The sequence below is a fragment of the Sorex araneus genome, chromosome 11, assembly GCF_027595985.1.
Source record: "Sorex araneus isolate mSorAra2 chromosome 11, mSorAra2.pri, whole genome shotgun sequence".
Taxonomy (NCBI): Eukaryota; Metazoa; Chordata; class Mammalia; order Eulipotyphla; family Soricidae; genus Sorex; species Sorex araneus.
In genome coordinates this window covers 29934422-29952355 of record NC_073312.1, presented here as the reverse complement: position 1 = coordinate 29952355, position 17934 = coordinate 29934422, and the positions used below count along the sequence as shown (strand labels likewise).

General features: G+C 37.6%; 1 protein-coding gene across 1 annotated transcript in view; it reads right to left on the bottom strand.

The window, feature by feature from the left end:
• Window positions 1-17934, bottom strand: part of TM9SF3 (transmembrane 9 superfamily member 3) — a 59856-nt gene that overhangs the window by 7842 nt on the left and 34080 nt on the right. The window contains exons 6-11 of the mRNA XM_055118912.1: window positions 17754-17885; window positions 14926-15092; window positions 10787-10881; window positions 7206-7336; window positions 4031-4170; window positions 677-745 (exon numbers count right to left, since the gene is read on the bottom strand). Coding sequence (XP_054974887.1) covers window positions 677-745; window positions 4031-4170; window positions 7206-7336; window positions 10787-10881; window positions 14926-15092; window positions 17754-17885 — 734 coding nt within the window. The remainder of the gene's footprint in view (window positions 1-676; window positions 746-4030; window positions 4171-7205; window positions 7337-10786; window positions 10882-14925; window positions 15093-17753; window positions 17886-17934) is intronic.

Genomic DNA, 17934 nt, shown 5'->3' with positions numbered 1-17934 from the left:
CAGCAGATAGGGTGCTTGCCTTGCATGCGGCTGACCCAGGTTTGATTTTGGCACCCAGTAATATTCCCTGGAGCACTTTCAGGAATGATCCCTGAATGTAGAGCCAGGAGTAATCTTTGAGACTGCTGGGTGTGGCCCCCAAACAAAACAAAAACAAACAAAAATTCAGAGCATTCCCTTCAAGGAGCACTGTGACAAAGGCTGAGAAACAAAGACATATTTTGAAGTGGAGACTAGATATGAAGCATAGTAAGTGGACACAAGGTGGCAACACCACACACACACACACAAACACACCCATTCATCAAAGATGTCAGTATCTGGAATGGTTGAGGTGTTTAGATTTACCAAGTTCCTGGGACTCTCAGGAACATTTTAAAAGTACAATAAAAAACCAAGCAAACAAAAAAACCTCAAGAGTGATCTATCATTCTCTAAGATGCATACTTTGGTTTCCAAGATTTCCTATAAAGGAGAGAGTGATCTCCCTTCTAATACCAAAGAATAATGACCTAAATATTAGAAAACAGCAGAAAAATTAATCCATATATCCCTTTCTATAAATCATGGGTTAACGTACTCTTACAATCTTCCACCTAATGATTCTATACAGATGCTAGCTCCTAAATTCTCTACTGACAGATCACTCAAAACAAAAGTGACTGCCAAAACTTACATTTCAATAAAGATCGAGCCAAATGGTAAAATTCCTCCCAGGCAAACAATGACAGCAGGCTCCATGAACCTGAAAAACAATACAACAGTTAATTTCTTATATGATTCTTATATTTAATAATTTCTAATAATACAAGGCAAATGCTTGCTACTTTCATCTAGGCAAAAACAAATCAGGGGGCTGGAATGCTGGTCCAGAAGGTAGGGTGCTTGCCTTGCACACGGCAGACTGGGGTTCAATGCCCCACATTCCACATAGTCCCTGTGCTAGCCAGGAGTGATTCCTGAGTGCAGAGATAGGAGTAAGTCCAGAGAACCCTGGGTGTGTCCCCTTTCACCCCAAATCAGTAAAAACAAAAACTAAATTCCACAGAGGTATAGTATAGAAGTGCACCTTCAAATTAGCTATAGGTTATGCCAAAGTTCTTTCATTATGGGCTAATAATTTGATGAACAAAATTCTTGCCACTAATAAATAGAACACAAACTGTTTGCTCCCCCTCCATATTTTCCAATAATTTGTTAGAATTCTGTAGGTAAGGAAAAGAAAAGTTCTGAGACCCTGTCTGAAATATTGGTTCTCAAATGATGTCCCGGCCATCTGTCTACTCAGTCTTTTCTTGTTTTGGTCATTTCTTTTCCTATGAATTACACACGAATTACATGGGTATTACAATTCCTATTAACTAAAAAACCAAGAAGGAAAAAAGAATTTGGGACTTTGGAGGAAAAAAAAAAAAAACCTTAAGAATCAGTTAATTTGGGTCAGATATATGGTTCAGTGGTAAAGCATATGCCTAGCATATATGAGGACCTGGGTTTGATTTCCAGCACCATAAAAAAATAAATAAATAAAATAAAATCCATCTAGTTGTCCTTCCTCTTTTATGTAAGACCAAGACTCCAGAGGTGGTACAATCTGCCCAAAGAGAGCTAGATTTAGGATTCAGATTTTGATTTTCTTATTACTATACAAGGAAAATGAAAACATGCATGAATTTTCCTACACCAAAATATAATCCATGATTATTAAGGCCATGTGTTGCTCTTTCTTCACTAGCCCTAACAACAATCTTGAGGAATTTTTGATTTCTGACTATGGTTCTCCTTTAAACTTATCCTTCCCTAGACCTTCTCCTTATTCCCTAACATGGTGAAAATTGGGGCAATAGTGGGCCCTTAATAATATAACCTAAATTTGGAAAAAGTAACTTTTTAAAAATTACAAAGGTTCTCATAATCATAAAGGTTATCACAATCACAAATTTAAGGGGAAAAAAATAACCTGAAAAATTCCAAAGATCATATCATTCTCCGTTAAATCAAAGGAGCAGGGGCTGGAGCGATAGCACAGTGGGTAGGGCGTTTGCATTTGCACTCGGCCAACCCAGGTTCAAATCCCAGCATCCCATACGATCCTCTGAGCACTGCCAGGTGTGATTGCTGAGTGCAGAGCCAGGAGTGACCCCTGTGCATCACTGGGTGTGACCCAAAAAGAAAAAAAAAAAAATCAAAGGAGCCAGGTTATTCGGCCTCAATTTCTTTTTAAAATTTTTCTAAATTCATTATTAAAAACTGTGATTTATTCTTTGAGTTTTAGACATACAATATTGGAGCACCAATCTCACCACCAGTGTCCACTTCCCTCCACTAATGCTCCCAGGTACCCTCCCAGATGCCTCCTGGCCCACCTCCCCCAGCATGCCCTCTTGATCCAGACCACTCCAAGTTCAGTTGCTAAACTTCAGGTCTCTTGATTTCAGTGTTGTTGCCTCTGTGGTTTGGGTATTGGGCTCTATCATTCCTCAACACCACCTCTGTACCCGAATCCCCTGATCTGGAGCTCACTGCTTCTCATCTGTCTCTTCTGTCTCTCCCCTCCACTCTTTTAATTTTCAGCCACCACTTCTCTATTTGTCTACACAGCCCTCCAAATTTACAAGAGACTGATAACTCCTTAAAATTACACTTATATTGTAATAGTGGAACCATGAACAAAAACACTTTAATATATATTCTTTTTTAAGAATAAATATTATTATAACAAAGTACAGCTATTGAGAGGGAGGAGTATAATATATAGTAAGATTTTTAACTTCTGTTACTAAGAATAAAGGAGGCAAAATAGAAAATACAGAAAGCAAAATTGCCCAAGTCAATAATGAAATATTCAATTTACTAGTAATATTTTCTTATTTGAGGGATGGCGGCTTTGGGTCACACCTAACAATAGTCATGGCTATTCCTGGTTCCGTACTCAGGAGTGACCCCTGGAGGTGATTAGAGGACTACATGTGGTGCTGGAGATTCAAATCACAATTGAAGTTAATGTAGCAGCCTGCAAGGCTAGCTCCTGTACTGTCTCTCCAGACCCTCAACTTAAGTTTTACTTAGGGGGTGTGTGTGGGAGTTGAGCACACCCAGCGATGTTCAGGGGCTACCCCTAGTTCTGCGCTCAGGGGACCATATGGGATGAATCTGGGTCAGCCATGTGCAAGACAAATGCCCTATGGACTATACTATCACTCTGGCCCCTCAAATCAATAATTTTAAATGGCAAACAGTGACATTTTTTCCAAATGTGAACTAGAAAGATATTAATAAAACCTTATTTTGTTTAAAAACTGAAAAATACATATTGACATAAAGGAATCTTCAGCTGTTAAACAAATATTTGTCATTCTTTGACCAAATTAATCATGAATTATGGGAGCTCTTTAAGAACACACATTCCCTGCAAGTAATGTGACAGAGGGGAATTAGATTCTGTACTATCCCCAAAGTGAAAATTAAAGAACATATAACAAGATACAGTAACTAGACTCAGTCCTAATTCATGTCTCAATGGAAACTCGCTTTTCTGTCAAAGCTCAGATAGTATTTCTGGTCTGCAGGTAACTGTTCTCTGCTACTCTACTCGGAGGCCACAGCTTATACACTGTCACAGAGAACATGTGAACGAAGAAGCATGGTGTGTTCCATTGAAACTTGATTTGTAGAAACAAGCAGCAAGTCATATCTGGCCTGCATGCTGTAGTATTAAGACTGCTGCAGCTTTCTTTAGTTCCTTTCCTTTCCACCCACCTCTACACACTAGGATGCCAATCAAAGCATGAGTTATCTGTAAATGAAAACTAGTGTTCAGAAAATAAAACATATAACATTAATAAGTCCTTACAATGTAGGCTAAAGAAAGCAAAAAGACAAACTAGAAAGTTCAAACTTAAGGACTAATTCTTAAAAATATGTGCTAACCATACCATATACATATATATATATACACACACACACAAAATTAACCTTTAAGAAATCTATACTGTGAGAACAATCACACAAGTCTGAGCATTCTCTTTACCATTTTTTCTCCGGTATGGGACGAGGCACCGCATTGACACGACAAGGAAAGTTGGGCTGACCTGACAGATTTCGGCCAAGTATTGTACCAACAAGATTTAGAGGAAGAATAACAAAAAAACAGATGCAACAAACAGCCACCTGTAAATTAAAGTGTGTATGATTACTTAGAGAACAATATTAATAAAAACAAAAGACACACAGTCTTGATCATGAAAGAAAATGTTAAGTAAATTCAGTATGTTCAAATTATGCAAGATATACATATATTAATGAAAACAAAAAAAGAATGTGTTTTAGAATACTGGAACTGAACTGAATGGGAGTTTCCCGACCTCAGAGCTCCCCATTTACAGAGTTATTTAATAAATCTCTGCTAAAGTCCTTTTTTCTTCCATGTACTTTGTTCTCATGCTTTAAGCCTGTATCTTTCATCATGAACCAACTTATTTACGTGGATACACTCTACTCAGATCCTAATATGCATAAGGACTTTAACATGTTATTGCCCTATTTTGCAGATGAAAATAAAGAGACAAATTTCCCAAGATCACACAGCTAATATGTGATCAGCCTAATATTTCATTTCAAATATTTCAACATTTCATTTCAACTATATCAAAGTTTACTTGCTACTATTCCAACTTCCTTAGAGTCTTAGTAGAAATTTATCCTTATTGGCATTATTTATGTGTCATTACTAAAACCATTTCTCTGCCTATTAATAGTTCAAAGTCTAAAGTTACAGAAAAAGACATATAAGGAGTCTAGAATTAAAGCAGTAAGTTAGAAAATTATTTCTGTGATTTTTTTCTTTATACGAAACTGGGTAATCATGGATACACAAACACATAAGCTTTTCATCTAGTAAGCTTTCGTGCAAAATGACTTCACTGTGTATTTCTGTAAAATGAAATAGGATTTAGTCACCTCTGGGGTATTTTTCAATCAAACTTTTTGGAGAATAAATAGATTACAGCAGAAATCTATATATTTTCATCTAAATTTATCAGAACTCTAATTTCACGTAAGAATCAAAAAGAAAGATGAAGAAAATATTTTTGCTTGCAGAATCACACGAATCTGGAAACTGGTTGATAAACTACTACTACAGACCGTCAAGTCCTGCTGAAGAGATTCAAGAATTCTACAAGCAACTACATACTCTTTTGAAAATAGAATAGTTTTTAAAAATATTTTTAGAGGGGATAAAGCAATGCCACAGTGGGTAAGGCGTTTGCCTTGCACGCGGCCAACCCAGGTTCGATTCCCAGAATCCCACATGGTCCCCTAAGCACTGCCAAGAGTTATTCCTGAGTGCAGAGCCAGGAATGCATCGACGGGTGTGACCCAAAAAGCAAAAAAAAAAAAAAAAAAAAAAAAAAAATTAGAGCCTGAGTAGTAGCAGAGTACTTGGTGTACATGACCCCTGAGGTTCAATTTCTGGCACTCCATATAGTCCCCCGAGCACCAATGCGTGTTATCCCTGAGCACAGAGTTCAGTAAGCTCTAAGCACTATTAGGTATAGCCCAAATTTAAAAGAAAAATTTAAAGTGAAAAATATACAAGCATGAATGAATCCTGCACCAAATACTAATACACTGGAAATACTATATACAAGCTAACTCATTTTTATGGAAAACTCAATGAAATTCCTCCTGATTTCTTCATATGTACTTGGACTTCTTAAGAAAGTTTCTAAAGCTACACTGATCATTTTTGTTCTCCTTTCCTCCCCTTCCCAATTCAGGCCCCCACACAGTTGCTCACATAAAGTTAAACAAGAAAATACAGTACATGAAAATATAGTACATGGGGCCGGAGCACAGCAGGTAGGGTGTTTGCCTTGCACCCGGCAAACCCGGGTTCAAATCCCAGCATCCCATATGGTCCCCTGAGCACCGCCAGGAATAATACCTGAGTTCAGAGCCAGGAGTAACCCCTGTGCATTGCCAGGTATGACCCAAAAAACGCAAAAAAAAGCAAAAAAAAAAAAAAAAGAGAAAATATAGTACATGTATATCCCAGACAATTAAGCAGAAAACGAAGGTGTGTGTTCATTCAAAGCATATAGCCAATAAAGGGTTCCACAATCTCACCAACACATAAATAGGCAATGATTAGTGTTCAAATTTCCTTTTTTTGGTGGGGAGGGTGGCTTTGAACTCACCTAGTGGTGCTCAGAGCTTACTCCTGGCTTTGTGCTCACGGATCACTTCTGGTTGGTTCAAGTACCATATAAGGTGCCAGGGATTAAACTCAGATCATATATACTAGGCAAGTGCCCTACCTGCTGTACTATTGTTTCAGCCCTCAAATTTCCCTTTTCAACTTCTAAAAATAATTTTCAGTAATGGGAACCAAACCTGGGATCTCACATATGGAAGGCATAAACTCTACCATAGAGCCAACAGGGTAGACATTTTTATTCATGATGAAAAAAATATGAGCAAGGCCAGAGCTATAGTAGAATGAGTAGGGCATTTGCATTGCACGGACAAACGCAGGTTTGACCCCGGAATGCCATATGGTCCCCCAATTACTCCAGAAGCAATTTCAGGATGCAGAGCCAGGAATATGTCCTGAACATCACTGGGTGTGACCCCAATCCAAAACAAACAAAAAGAGTAGTTATAAACTATCAGTCTTATGATCAGCCTTTCATTTCACTGGACCAAAAAAGCTCCAAGGTTTAAATTTAATAAAAATTATTTGAAGAAAAAAAAAATGGGGCTGGAGCGATAGCATAGCGGGTAGGGCGTTTGCCTTGCACGAGGCCAACCCAGGTTCTAATACCAGCATCCCATATGGTCCCCTGAGCACCGCCAGGAGTAATTCCTGAGTGCAAAGCCAGGAGTAACCCCTGTGCATCGCCGGGTGTGACCCAAAAAGCAAAATAAATAAATAAATAAATAAATAAAAATCATATGAAGACTGAGATTTTCATCCTCACCTAACTTTTTAGCACAATCAATCTTTTAATAAGACCTGGAGAGCTAGCAGGTCTGCTATTAGAATGGCGATGTTGCACGCAGGAGGCCCAGGTCTGACCCCCAGCACGGAATGGTCTTTCAGGAATTGCCAGGTGTAGGCCCAAAGCACTAAACAGAGCAGTCCTTGAGCATTTCTGGGTGTGACCCAAAAGACTAAAATAAAAAAGATCTGAGCAACTTACCATAGTTCCAAAAGGAATAGCTCTAGAAGCATGATAATAAATGGCTATAAAATTGATGAAGAATGCAGTGCCACACACCATAGCTGGAATAAGGAATGCCCCAATAAACATCTGTTTTATCCATCTCCTTCCTGAAAAGAGAAGGGGAAATATGAAAATCAACAAGACAGGCATGCATTAATGCTAAGAGCTGACTATTCATTATCAAATTATTTAAATTTGCAATGTAATTTCAGGATTCTAAAATCTGACATTCTATAACTGCTTCAGAACAGTAGCTAGGCCCAGGACACAGCTCACTGGCAAAGCAGATACTTCGCATGAGACCTGGTTGAATCTCCCGTACTGCCAAGAAATAAAACTAAAAAGGCAAGGAATCAGCTAACCAATCAGCTACTCTAATGAAAGTAACTCTAACGAAAACACAGCTTTTGAAGTGGGTGTTCTAGAAAAAAGCACAATGAATTACAGTGCAATATGATATTTTATCCTGTTTCAATGAACCGTCACTCAACTTTTTTCTGAGTTATCTATTGGCCTAGATAGATGTTTTCAAACTAATACTTGAGAATTTCTTGGAGATGCTCATAAAGTCACTGGTTAAGGACAAATCCCAGGTCCCTCAGCCCTTCCTTAACTAGAATAATAGAACTTTCAAGAGTCTTACACACTCCAGTTTCATGTAAGAAATCATTTGAAGAGGCACTTAGGGAGGGAGGAATTGGAGGGGAAGGGAAGGGAGAGAAGAAAAAGTGTACTAAGAGAATCAATTAACATACGCTTTTAAATTTATTTTAGCACTATATTTAAATATGCATTTTTGTTTAAAAAGGAAAAAACAATAAAGTTTTTCATAAACCCCCAACAATTAGTTCTATAGATCTATAAGTTTAACTATTTTCTTTTACCTCCGAATCACCAAATTCTAAATAGTAGACACCTATTATTTAAATAAGCAATGGGAAAAAATTAATTATTTTTGGTTTTGGATTTCATACGGTGGTGACTCAGGGATTCCCAGCTTATTGCTCAGAGGTGCCCAGGAGAGCCAGGGATGAACTGGGGCCTGCAGCATGCAAAGAAAGCACTCCAGCCCACTGAGCTCTCTCCAGTTCCTATCAAGGTTTTCTTAATGATGTAATCAGACATTTGAAATCACATTCCTGTTGACAGAGAGCTCCTCACTGTCTTTTTAAACGAACAGTGTGTACTAGCAATTGGACCACCAGGGAGGCATCTGCACACTTCTTAGGAACAGAATATAAATGCTGGCTCACTATTAAAAGTCATAACAAGGACATAAACAGTAGGTACCAAAATAGAAAGTGCTACAGCAAAAGCAAACAACAAATTCCTAACACTTGTCTTTAGTAAACATTCCTTTTGAAATATCTGTCACACAATCATCATCCTAGATTTTGATATTCCTTTAGGAATATCCTTATTCTGAACTTTGGCCTCTATTTAGTTTCTTTCTTAAGTTTCAAAAACTCCTCCTTCCCATCACCAAAGGATAGCAAGCAATTCCAGTATTTCTGCTACTTAACTGCAATTCTTTCTTCACACTCTAAGAGAGAATGGAATGCTGTCTCTCCACTACCTTCTCAGATTCAGGCAGTAATTCCATCTCCAACTCTTCTCCTCCCTTTCCCTCCAACAGTAAAAACAATTCAAAGCACATTCCACTGGGTACAGTGAGTAGCCCAGGCATCTGCTTCGTTTCCTTTTTCTCTACACCTTGTGCTTGCTACTTCTTTACACTCTTGGATCCTCTGGACAAGTTCCAGGCTACTGACCCCTGACATCAAATGACCCAGTTGTATAAGGACAGTAAGAAGACTTAAGTTTATTATAGTTCAAATTCTGAGATAACTCTAAAAAACTCCTGGACTCTACATTAATCTTGTTTCAAGGATTTTTGGGATTGAAACATCAGAACATAATCAGATTTCTATAGGTCCTATCAATCAGAAAATAATCTTTAGATTATACGAAAGATGATATTCCTATGAAATACTGCTAAATTATACTAAAAGTGATTTTTCTACACTAAAGATGATCTCCCTAGGCTGGAAGATTCTAGGCTGAAACCAAACTCTGTCAGCTTTCAAGAATAATTAAAGTTTGCTGGGATATTCATAATGTATAGTTACACTTAAAGCAAATTCATGTTTAAGCATGAATAAATTTCCAGTTGCATTAGAGCTTCTGCCATGTAGATTTTTTTGGAGGTCATAAACTATAAGATTCTTTTTTAAAAAGTTTGGGCCACACCCTGCAATGCTCAAGGGTAATTTATGCCTCTGCACTCAGGTAGTGCTTAGATGACTCTATTAGATGCCAAGGATCAAACCTGAGTCAGTGGCAGGCAAGGCAAGCGCCCTACCCACTGTACTACTCTCTGGCTCAATAAAATTCTTAAATCTAACTACTTTCAGGTAAAACATAAAAAGTTACCTGAGGCATCTTTATTTCCTTAGGTAGATTGTCCTATATGATAAAACTCATACTCCCTCAGACAATCCAAAAAGTTATCTACACTTTAGTTGAAGACTACAGTAAGTCTAAGAGGACAAATGAAAGAATCAACAGTAAATCTGAATATCCTGAGAAAATGTTAATCCTATAACCTATAAAGTCCCTATAACCTGCAAGTCTCTGTAGCTTACTAAAGAGACAACACCCAAATGTTAAGAGTACTTAAGATGGATAGGAAAAAAATTGTATTAGGGGAGAAATATCCTTAGAAGTAAAGTTTTAAGGTGTTTCAACCATGCTTCATTAGTTAATACATGTAAATCTACCAGTTATTCAGCACTTTTCTGATTCCAGAGAATTACAAAATGGCAAAGGGAAGGAACTTAAAGGCCTGCTGTTCACATTAAAAAGCATCAAGGAACAGTCTCCTTGTCTCGTGTATATCCTCTATCATTTCCAGATCACAAAAGAAAAGCAAGGGGTTATTTTAGATGAAACACTTTTAGCAAGAGATTATGACACAGAGTAATAGAAATCGTTGTGCAGTGTCCTTTGATAAACATTTACAAGCCAACCAAAATAAACAGCTCTCCTCTCTATTATCCTTCCACTATTCACTTGATGAAGTCCACCATGGAGCTTTTCTATGAAGGTAAGCACTTCAAAGTAAAATAACATCAATAGGGTCAGAGAGACTGCTCAAAAGGCTGAGCACACGCTTTCTATACAAGAGCCACAGGTTTGATCTTGGGCACATCAGTCTCCTGAGCATCACTAAGGAGTGAGTCCCAAGCACCAAGCAGAGAGCAGCACCCTGAGTACTGCTGGGTATGGTCCTCAAACTAAAAAACAAAACACCATTAATACCTTAAATACAGTCTCCTACATACTCACCAGGGTTAATTTCAGGGTTAATTTCAGTGAGAACAAAAGTTAAAATTCTAGGATTCCATAAAAGCAAGACAGACCATTTAATAAGTCTGATAAGAGATTATGTGAAATAAAATAAAGACTTTAAAGAGGCCGGATTTGCCTACTTTAAATTCAAAGTACACAGTGAAATATTAGAATATGTAATTAAAAAGTGATAACTCATAAGTTACCTCCTTGTCTGGCATATAGACTTCCTCCAAAATAACCATTCACTGGAGATGTAGCAGCATAGACAAATATGGCTGTACTGAGCATCGAGCCTCTCCTAAATAGGCAAAAACATGTACAATAAAATTTAACCAGCAATTGAAAGAAACTGTCAAAATACCCTTATGAAAACAAAACTAGCACATCCTAGATTGTAAAGGACTTCCACAATATAGTTAACAAATTCAATTTCTAATAAAAACGGCACCTGAGGCAACGAGAGAGGCAAACACATGCTATACACACAATAGGCCCAGGTTTGGTCTCTGCACTGAATGGTCCCCTGAATCCAACCAGGAGGAACTCCTTAGCACTAAGCCAAAAGAAACCCCTGAACACTGGTGTATGTGCCACCCGGCACCTCACCCTGATCTGCCCCAAGTCACACTTACATGATACCATGCTGATTTTAACTTTCTAAAACCTTCAGGGTTCCTTATATTTTATTCTAAACAAATATTTCACATTTCTTAGGCAAAAATATTAGGAGCTGGCACTAAAACTTTTCACAACCCTGTGAACCAATCACATTCTAAGAAAAGGATACTAAAAAACAAAATAATATTCCTCTGAGTCAATTCAACTACTTCAGATTTTGTCTGCTAATAAAGCAAAATTAATAGATTGCTTCAAAGTTTAAAAAACAAACTTGTTTTTCCAGTAAACTAAACTATCACAAGTATTAATTTATTCCTCTACACTATTGTTAATAAATTCAACCCATTTTGTTTATAACTCGTGCATGTAGAAAATGACAGATTTAATGATGTTGAAAATGAAAAAAATCTGTTTTAGTCCAGACCAGGCTGACACTAGTAAGAAGTTCTTAGTATCAGTAGAGATAATACAAAAGGATGCTCATGTGACTTAAGAGTCCAAGGACGAGCTAGTAAGAATGACTGCAGTTCTCAGGGCTGGAGTGATAGTACAGTGTGTAGGGCATTTGCCTTGCATGCGGCCAACCTGGGTTCGATTCCTAGCATCCCGTATGGCCCCCGAGCACTGCCAGGAGTAATTCCTGAGTGTAGAGCCAAGAGGTACCGCTGTGAAGTGAATTGCTGGGTGTGACCCAAAAAGCAAAAAGACTATAGTCCTTAGAGACATTGACACTGAATGGAAAAATAACAGAGCATCAGGCAATATTGATGTTCGGATTATCTCTACCTTTTTGGTTTGAAAATATTCCAAGAGCACTTTACCCCTTAAGACAGGAAAGTAGTGGCCTCCTTGTTCAGCAAACATCCAGGGAGCTACTTTACCTTTACTTACTATACTCCACTGCAAGTTTCACACCATTTTATCAGACTTTTATAGCCCTTTTCAAACTCTGCCTTCTCCACAGTAGCATTACACTAGTGGGCATCCATATTGCTGCTGATTCTACCTAATAAGTCTGTGTTTGTTTTTTCTTTTTGTTTTGGGGTCACACCCAGCACACTTAGTACTTTGTCCTGGCTCTTCGTACTCCAAGATCACCCTGGCAGTGCTAGGCAAAATCATATGTTGGTGCTAGGGATCAAATCCTAGACAGACTCTATATGCAAGGCAAGCATCTTTCCCAATGTACTAACTCTCCGGTCCCATAAATAATTTTTCTTGCTCTGACTCTTATGGTGATTACCAACAAAGTCAATTTTCTGTTTTTAACTGCTCGTTATCCTACAGAATCATTCCTATTCCTACTCTGGAACAGTTCTAAATGCCTTTTTTTCATTTTTGTACCATTTAATTTTTAATTCCATAATAAACCAAGAGTGATAGAGAGTGACTAGATTCTGAACCCAGCTATTAACACCCTTTTACTGACAAGTTTTGTGATCTTAGTCAAAATACTTAACTATTATGAGATTTAGTTTCTCATCCATAGAATAGAGAGAATAACAACTGCTTTACATTATTAATGTGTGAATTAAATGAACTAATGTGCATGAAGTACCTAATATGTAACCTCAATCACAATACTCATTGCTTCAGTACTTATCAAACATAATTATGTTCACTTCAAATAAGTACAGGCATCATAGTAACTACAATCTAAAACAAGAAGGTATGATTTGCCTTCTGACACCATCAGAAGCAGTTTCTTATTTCTAAAAGACAAAGATCTCAAAGCAGAAGGACTTCTACATTAAATAATGAACTGGGGCTGGAGATAGTACAGTGGTTAAGGTGCTTGCCTTGCACACTGCTATCCAAGGTTATGGTCCCCTGAGCCAGGAGTGAGTCCTGAGCACAGAGTCCAGAGTAATCCCTGATCACTAACAAGCGTGCCCCTTCCCCCCCAAAAAATGTTGGAAACTAACATTTGTGAAGGAACAAGGCAAAACTTGAATTTTAGGAAACATACTCCACCAGTGACTGATAAGTTTGTGGTCTATAATCAGTCGTGGATTTGGTAGGATGAATCAGTATGCAATGTAAAGCATAAATTTAATTTTTGTATACTTTACTGTATATTTAGAATTCTTCTCTTTCTGTTAGACTGTTTTTCTTATATGACATCTAGTCATCCAAACGTATTTTATCTAAAATAGGAAATGCTTTACAGAACTTATCAGAATACTTAAATTTAGGTTTTGGTCATTTATTTTAAAGTATGTATGGTAAATAAATGACAAAAGTGTCATTTTTAAAAAACAAATAGCTTTTTTAATTAACACACATTCACTTCAGATCATTAAGTACGATTTAAGTAAATTCTCCATGCTTTGCAAATTCAAAGACCCACTCCTCGTGCTCAAACTCAAGGAATTTTCTAGTGAAGAAAATAGCAATTTAGCATAATTAAATATTTGATATATAACTAAAGCGCCATTCTTTCAATAATTTATTGCTTGTTCCCCAAATGTCAGCATACAAAGAATGACTGCATTATGAGCTGAAATAGATATGAAATGCAACTGGAGAAAAACTTGTCATTCCCACTGAGAACTCTATAGAGCAACATCTAGAGTGCCTAGTCTATAGGTGTGCTACTCAAACTCACTGTGTTTGCTTCCCTGAGATTGTAGTTCTTGGAGCACAAAGTTACAGGACCATTCAAAAAGGACTTGAGATATTTTTGAATTTATAGATTTTTCATAAAGACCTCAAATCAAAAATTTCTTGCAACGTAACTTAAGAATGTCATGCTAAGTAAACTGAGTGTGAAGAAGGACAAATACGAGATAGTCTCACTCATATGTCAAATATAAATAAACAAAATAAGTGAAATAGACAATGGCCAATGAAAACTAACCCTGATATTCTGCCTACAGAATGGAGTCTGCTGAGGAGGGCGGTGGTAGAACATTGAGGCAGTGGTGGAAGATACTGACACTCTAGTGGAGGGTGTAGTACATCAATGTTTTGTGCCTCAAACATTTACATTAAGTAATAACTAAAAATCTCTAGAAGAAAAAAAAGGAAAGGATTTCTTTTAAGTGGTTTTGCCCACAAAGGAAAAAACGGTATCAGAAACTGTGTAAAGAAAGGATTAATGTCATTCAAGATTTTCCTAACTTCATGTTTCTTGTACACCATGCTTCTATTATTTACAATGCTTTTTTTTGTAGTTTTTTTTTTTTTTTTTGGTTTTGTTTGGGGGTGTTTGGGCCATAGCCAGCAGTGCTCAGGGCTTATTCCTGACTCTGTGCTCAGAGGTCATGCCTGGCAGTGCCCAGGGGACTGTATATGGATCTGGGCCTGGATTGGTTGCTTATAAGACAAGGGCATTACCCCTAGACTATCTCTGTGACTGCTATGGTCTCCAGGTTTTGCAAGTAAATTTGAAGTGCTAATTTAAATAACTACGAAATCCTTGTGCTTCTTAAGAAAGATCTTAATGGGCATTGAACTTTAGAAAAAAAAAAACAAAACACCTATTCACTTTGTTAAAACTTCTAGACAGACTAACTCTGCTCCTATCATTAATGGAACAAAACTTCTATAATTAAATATTTAGCATGTATTTAGAAAAATATAATGATAGCCAAAGATTGCTGTTCATTATTTGTCTGCAATTATATTTGTGCATTAAAATTCTAAGACTTGAATAGGTCAATTTCAGCATGTTTGACTTAGACGGTTCCAAACTATCCCAAAACAAAGTTTAAGCACTTACTCTGTATACAAATCTTCTATCATTGCAACAATAATGACAATAAGAGACACAGCAAATATCTGACAACCAGAACCAATGAGAGAGGAAAATATCAGTGGGTGACTTGATGGTCTAAATACATCTCCATGCACTTGCTTCCATCCATACTCATCTCCTAGGTCTCTATCCTACAAATACATACATGTAAAGAGAGAAAGAAAAATCATTGAAAATCAAATTAAAATACAGAAAATAGGCGAAAAATTACAGTAATGGCTACATGTCCTTTCTTTCCAATTTACAACTACTTTAAGTGATTCAAAATATTAAGGATATACATTTTAAATTATAATTGCTTTAGCAACATAACACTGAAGAATAGAATTTACTGAGGAGTAGAAAGGTGAATCCTGGATTAGATAAAAAGTATCATAAACAAGGTCTAGAAGCAAAAAGAAATGTCAAACTGGGAGAAAATCACACTAACTCTGATACACTCAAGACACTATTCTTGATATTCATAATTATATCGTGGCTCTTGTACATTTGGCTCATGTACAACCAGGGTCAAAATAGAGAGCAAAGAAAAGAGTATCATAAACAGGACTTGAGATATACTTAACAATGCAGAAATTTCCATTATACCCTGAAATCTACAAAAACATGAAGAAATTAACAGTTAGTATACATAGCATTAAAAAAATTCAATGTTCCTTTTCAACTAAAAATCAAAACTTGTTACTTTGAGAGGTTTTCTTTTGGATTTTTTGGGTCACATCTGGCGATGCTCAGGGTTACTCCTGGCTCTGCACTCAGGAATTATTCCGGGCAGTACTCAGAACATATGGGATGCTGGGAATCAAACCTGGGTTGGCCATGTGCAAGGCAAATGCCCTACCAACTGTACTATCACTCTGGTCAGAGCTTTGGAGTTCTTAATTTTTTTGGGGGGGGAGAGGTCTTTTGGGGTCACACCTGGCAATGCTCAGGGGTTACTCCTGGCTCTGCACTCAGGAGTTACTCCCGGTGGTGCTTGGGGGACCATGTGGGATGCTGGAGATCGAACCCAGGTTGGCTGTATACAGTGCAAACAATCTATCCACTGAATTATTGCTCCAGCCCCAGAATATAAACTTGTTTTTAAATAAGTATCAGTGCCTCAGGACATTAAATTTGTGAGATGAAACTCCACTGTTAAGTATAGCCTATCTCGTGACACTTCACCACACATATCAGCATATTAAAAATTTAAGTTTAACTAGTTCCCAAACTTATTTAACTCTAAAGTGTCTCTAAGTAGATGGTCATCATCATTCCACAGAACACTTTTGCTCTTTACAACATTGTTCTATTATGCAGAAAGCATACCTTCCCTCTGAACCCATTAAAGTGAAGGTAAATCTTTACTATCACTCTGATATAAGCAATATGTAACACTATTGTTTTTTTTTTTTTTGCTTTTTTGGGTCACACCCGGCAATGCACAGGGGTCACTCCTGGCTCATGCACTCAGGAATAACCCCTGGCAGTGCTCAGGGGACCATATGGGATGCTGGGAATCGAACCCGGGTTGGCCGAGTGCAAGGCAAACGCCCTACTCGCTGTGCTATCACTCCAGTGTGCTATCATTATTCCACTCCGTGTAACAGTATTTCTTAAATGCCCATTAATATAGATGAATATACCCTCCATGCTAAAATTCTATTTTTTGTTTTGTTTCTTGGGCCACACTCAGCAGCGCTCGGGGTATCATGAGTGCCAGGGATCAAACTGTACATGGTTGGACAAGTACAAGGTAAGTAGCCTACCCACTGTACTATCTTCCTAGCCTACAGATTTGGTTTCATTGTTTTGCATTTGAGTAGGAGAGCACACCTGGTGGTGCTGGGCATCAAACCAACCCCCACATACAAAGCATATCCTTTGAGCTGTTTCCCTGGCCTACCTACATTCTCTAACTAACAGTTCTGAACGCTGAAATTTCATTTTGTAAATCTTACATATTCTTACTGGGCAGCAAAACTTAGGCTTAACTATCAAGAGGTTATTTACGCATTCTGATGGAAGAGGACCCGAATCACTGCATGTGCTGACTCCCCTACATGTTTCTATGATTTATGTTTATGGTTTAAAAAAAATTTTTTTTTAATTTGTTTTCAGGACCATACCCAGCAGTGCTTAGGGCTTACTCTTGGCTCACTGGTCAGGAATCAAAACTAGGATTCCTAAACATAAAGCATGTATTCCAGCCCTTTAAACTACCTTCCCAGTTTAGTAATGTTTACTTAGCAGTTAGAATGAACAACCATAATTTGCTGAAAAAAGAATCATTAATGTATTTGACCAAAACTCCCTGGGGGAGGGGAACAGGGCAAAGCAACAGTACAGCAGGTTAAGATGCTTGTCCTGCATGCCTCTGGCACATGTTCAATCCCCAGCATCCCATTTAGTTCCCTAAGTACCACCAGGAGTGATTTCTGAGTACAGAGCCAGGAGTAACCCCTGAGCATTGCCAGGTGTGGCCAAAAACAAAAATAAAAACTCCCTTTGGGAATTTTACATTTTTCTAACACTTAAAATACTCTGAATTCTAAGCTGATAAGATAGCTTAAAGGGCTGGAGCACATGCTCTGTATGCTAGAGGACTGGATTTGATCCCTAATACCACATGTCTCCCCAAGTATGGGGCAGAAGCCTAGCATACCCCATGATGGCCCCCAAACAAATAAAAATTTAAAATTCTGAAATCTGGCCTCAAGGCTGTTATATAAGAAACTGTGAGCCTATAATACAGTATCTCATATACTAAGTTCAGTGGTTTTAACAATATAAACTGTGTAACTTCTCACCATGTCATCCATTTCTTCTTCTTTACTGTATCGGGCATAATCTTTTCTTAAAGTTCTCATTAAAATCATTGAAACTAAGCCCACCAAGAAAATCACCATCATGAAGGAGTTGAAAATTGAAAACCAATGTATCTAAAATAATAAGATAAGATGTGAGCAACATGAAATCACAAAATTCACA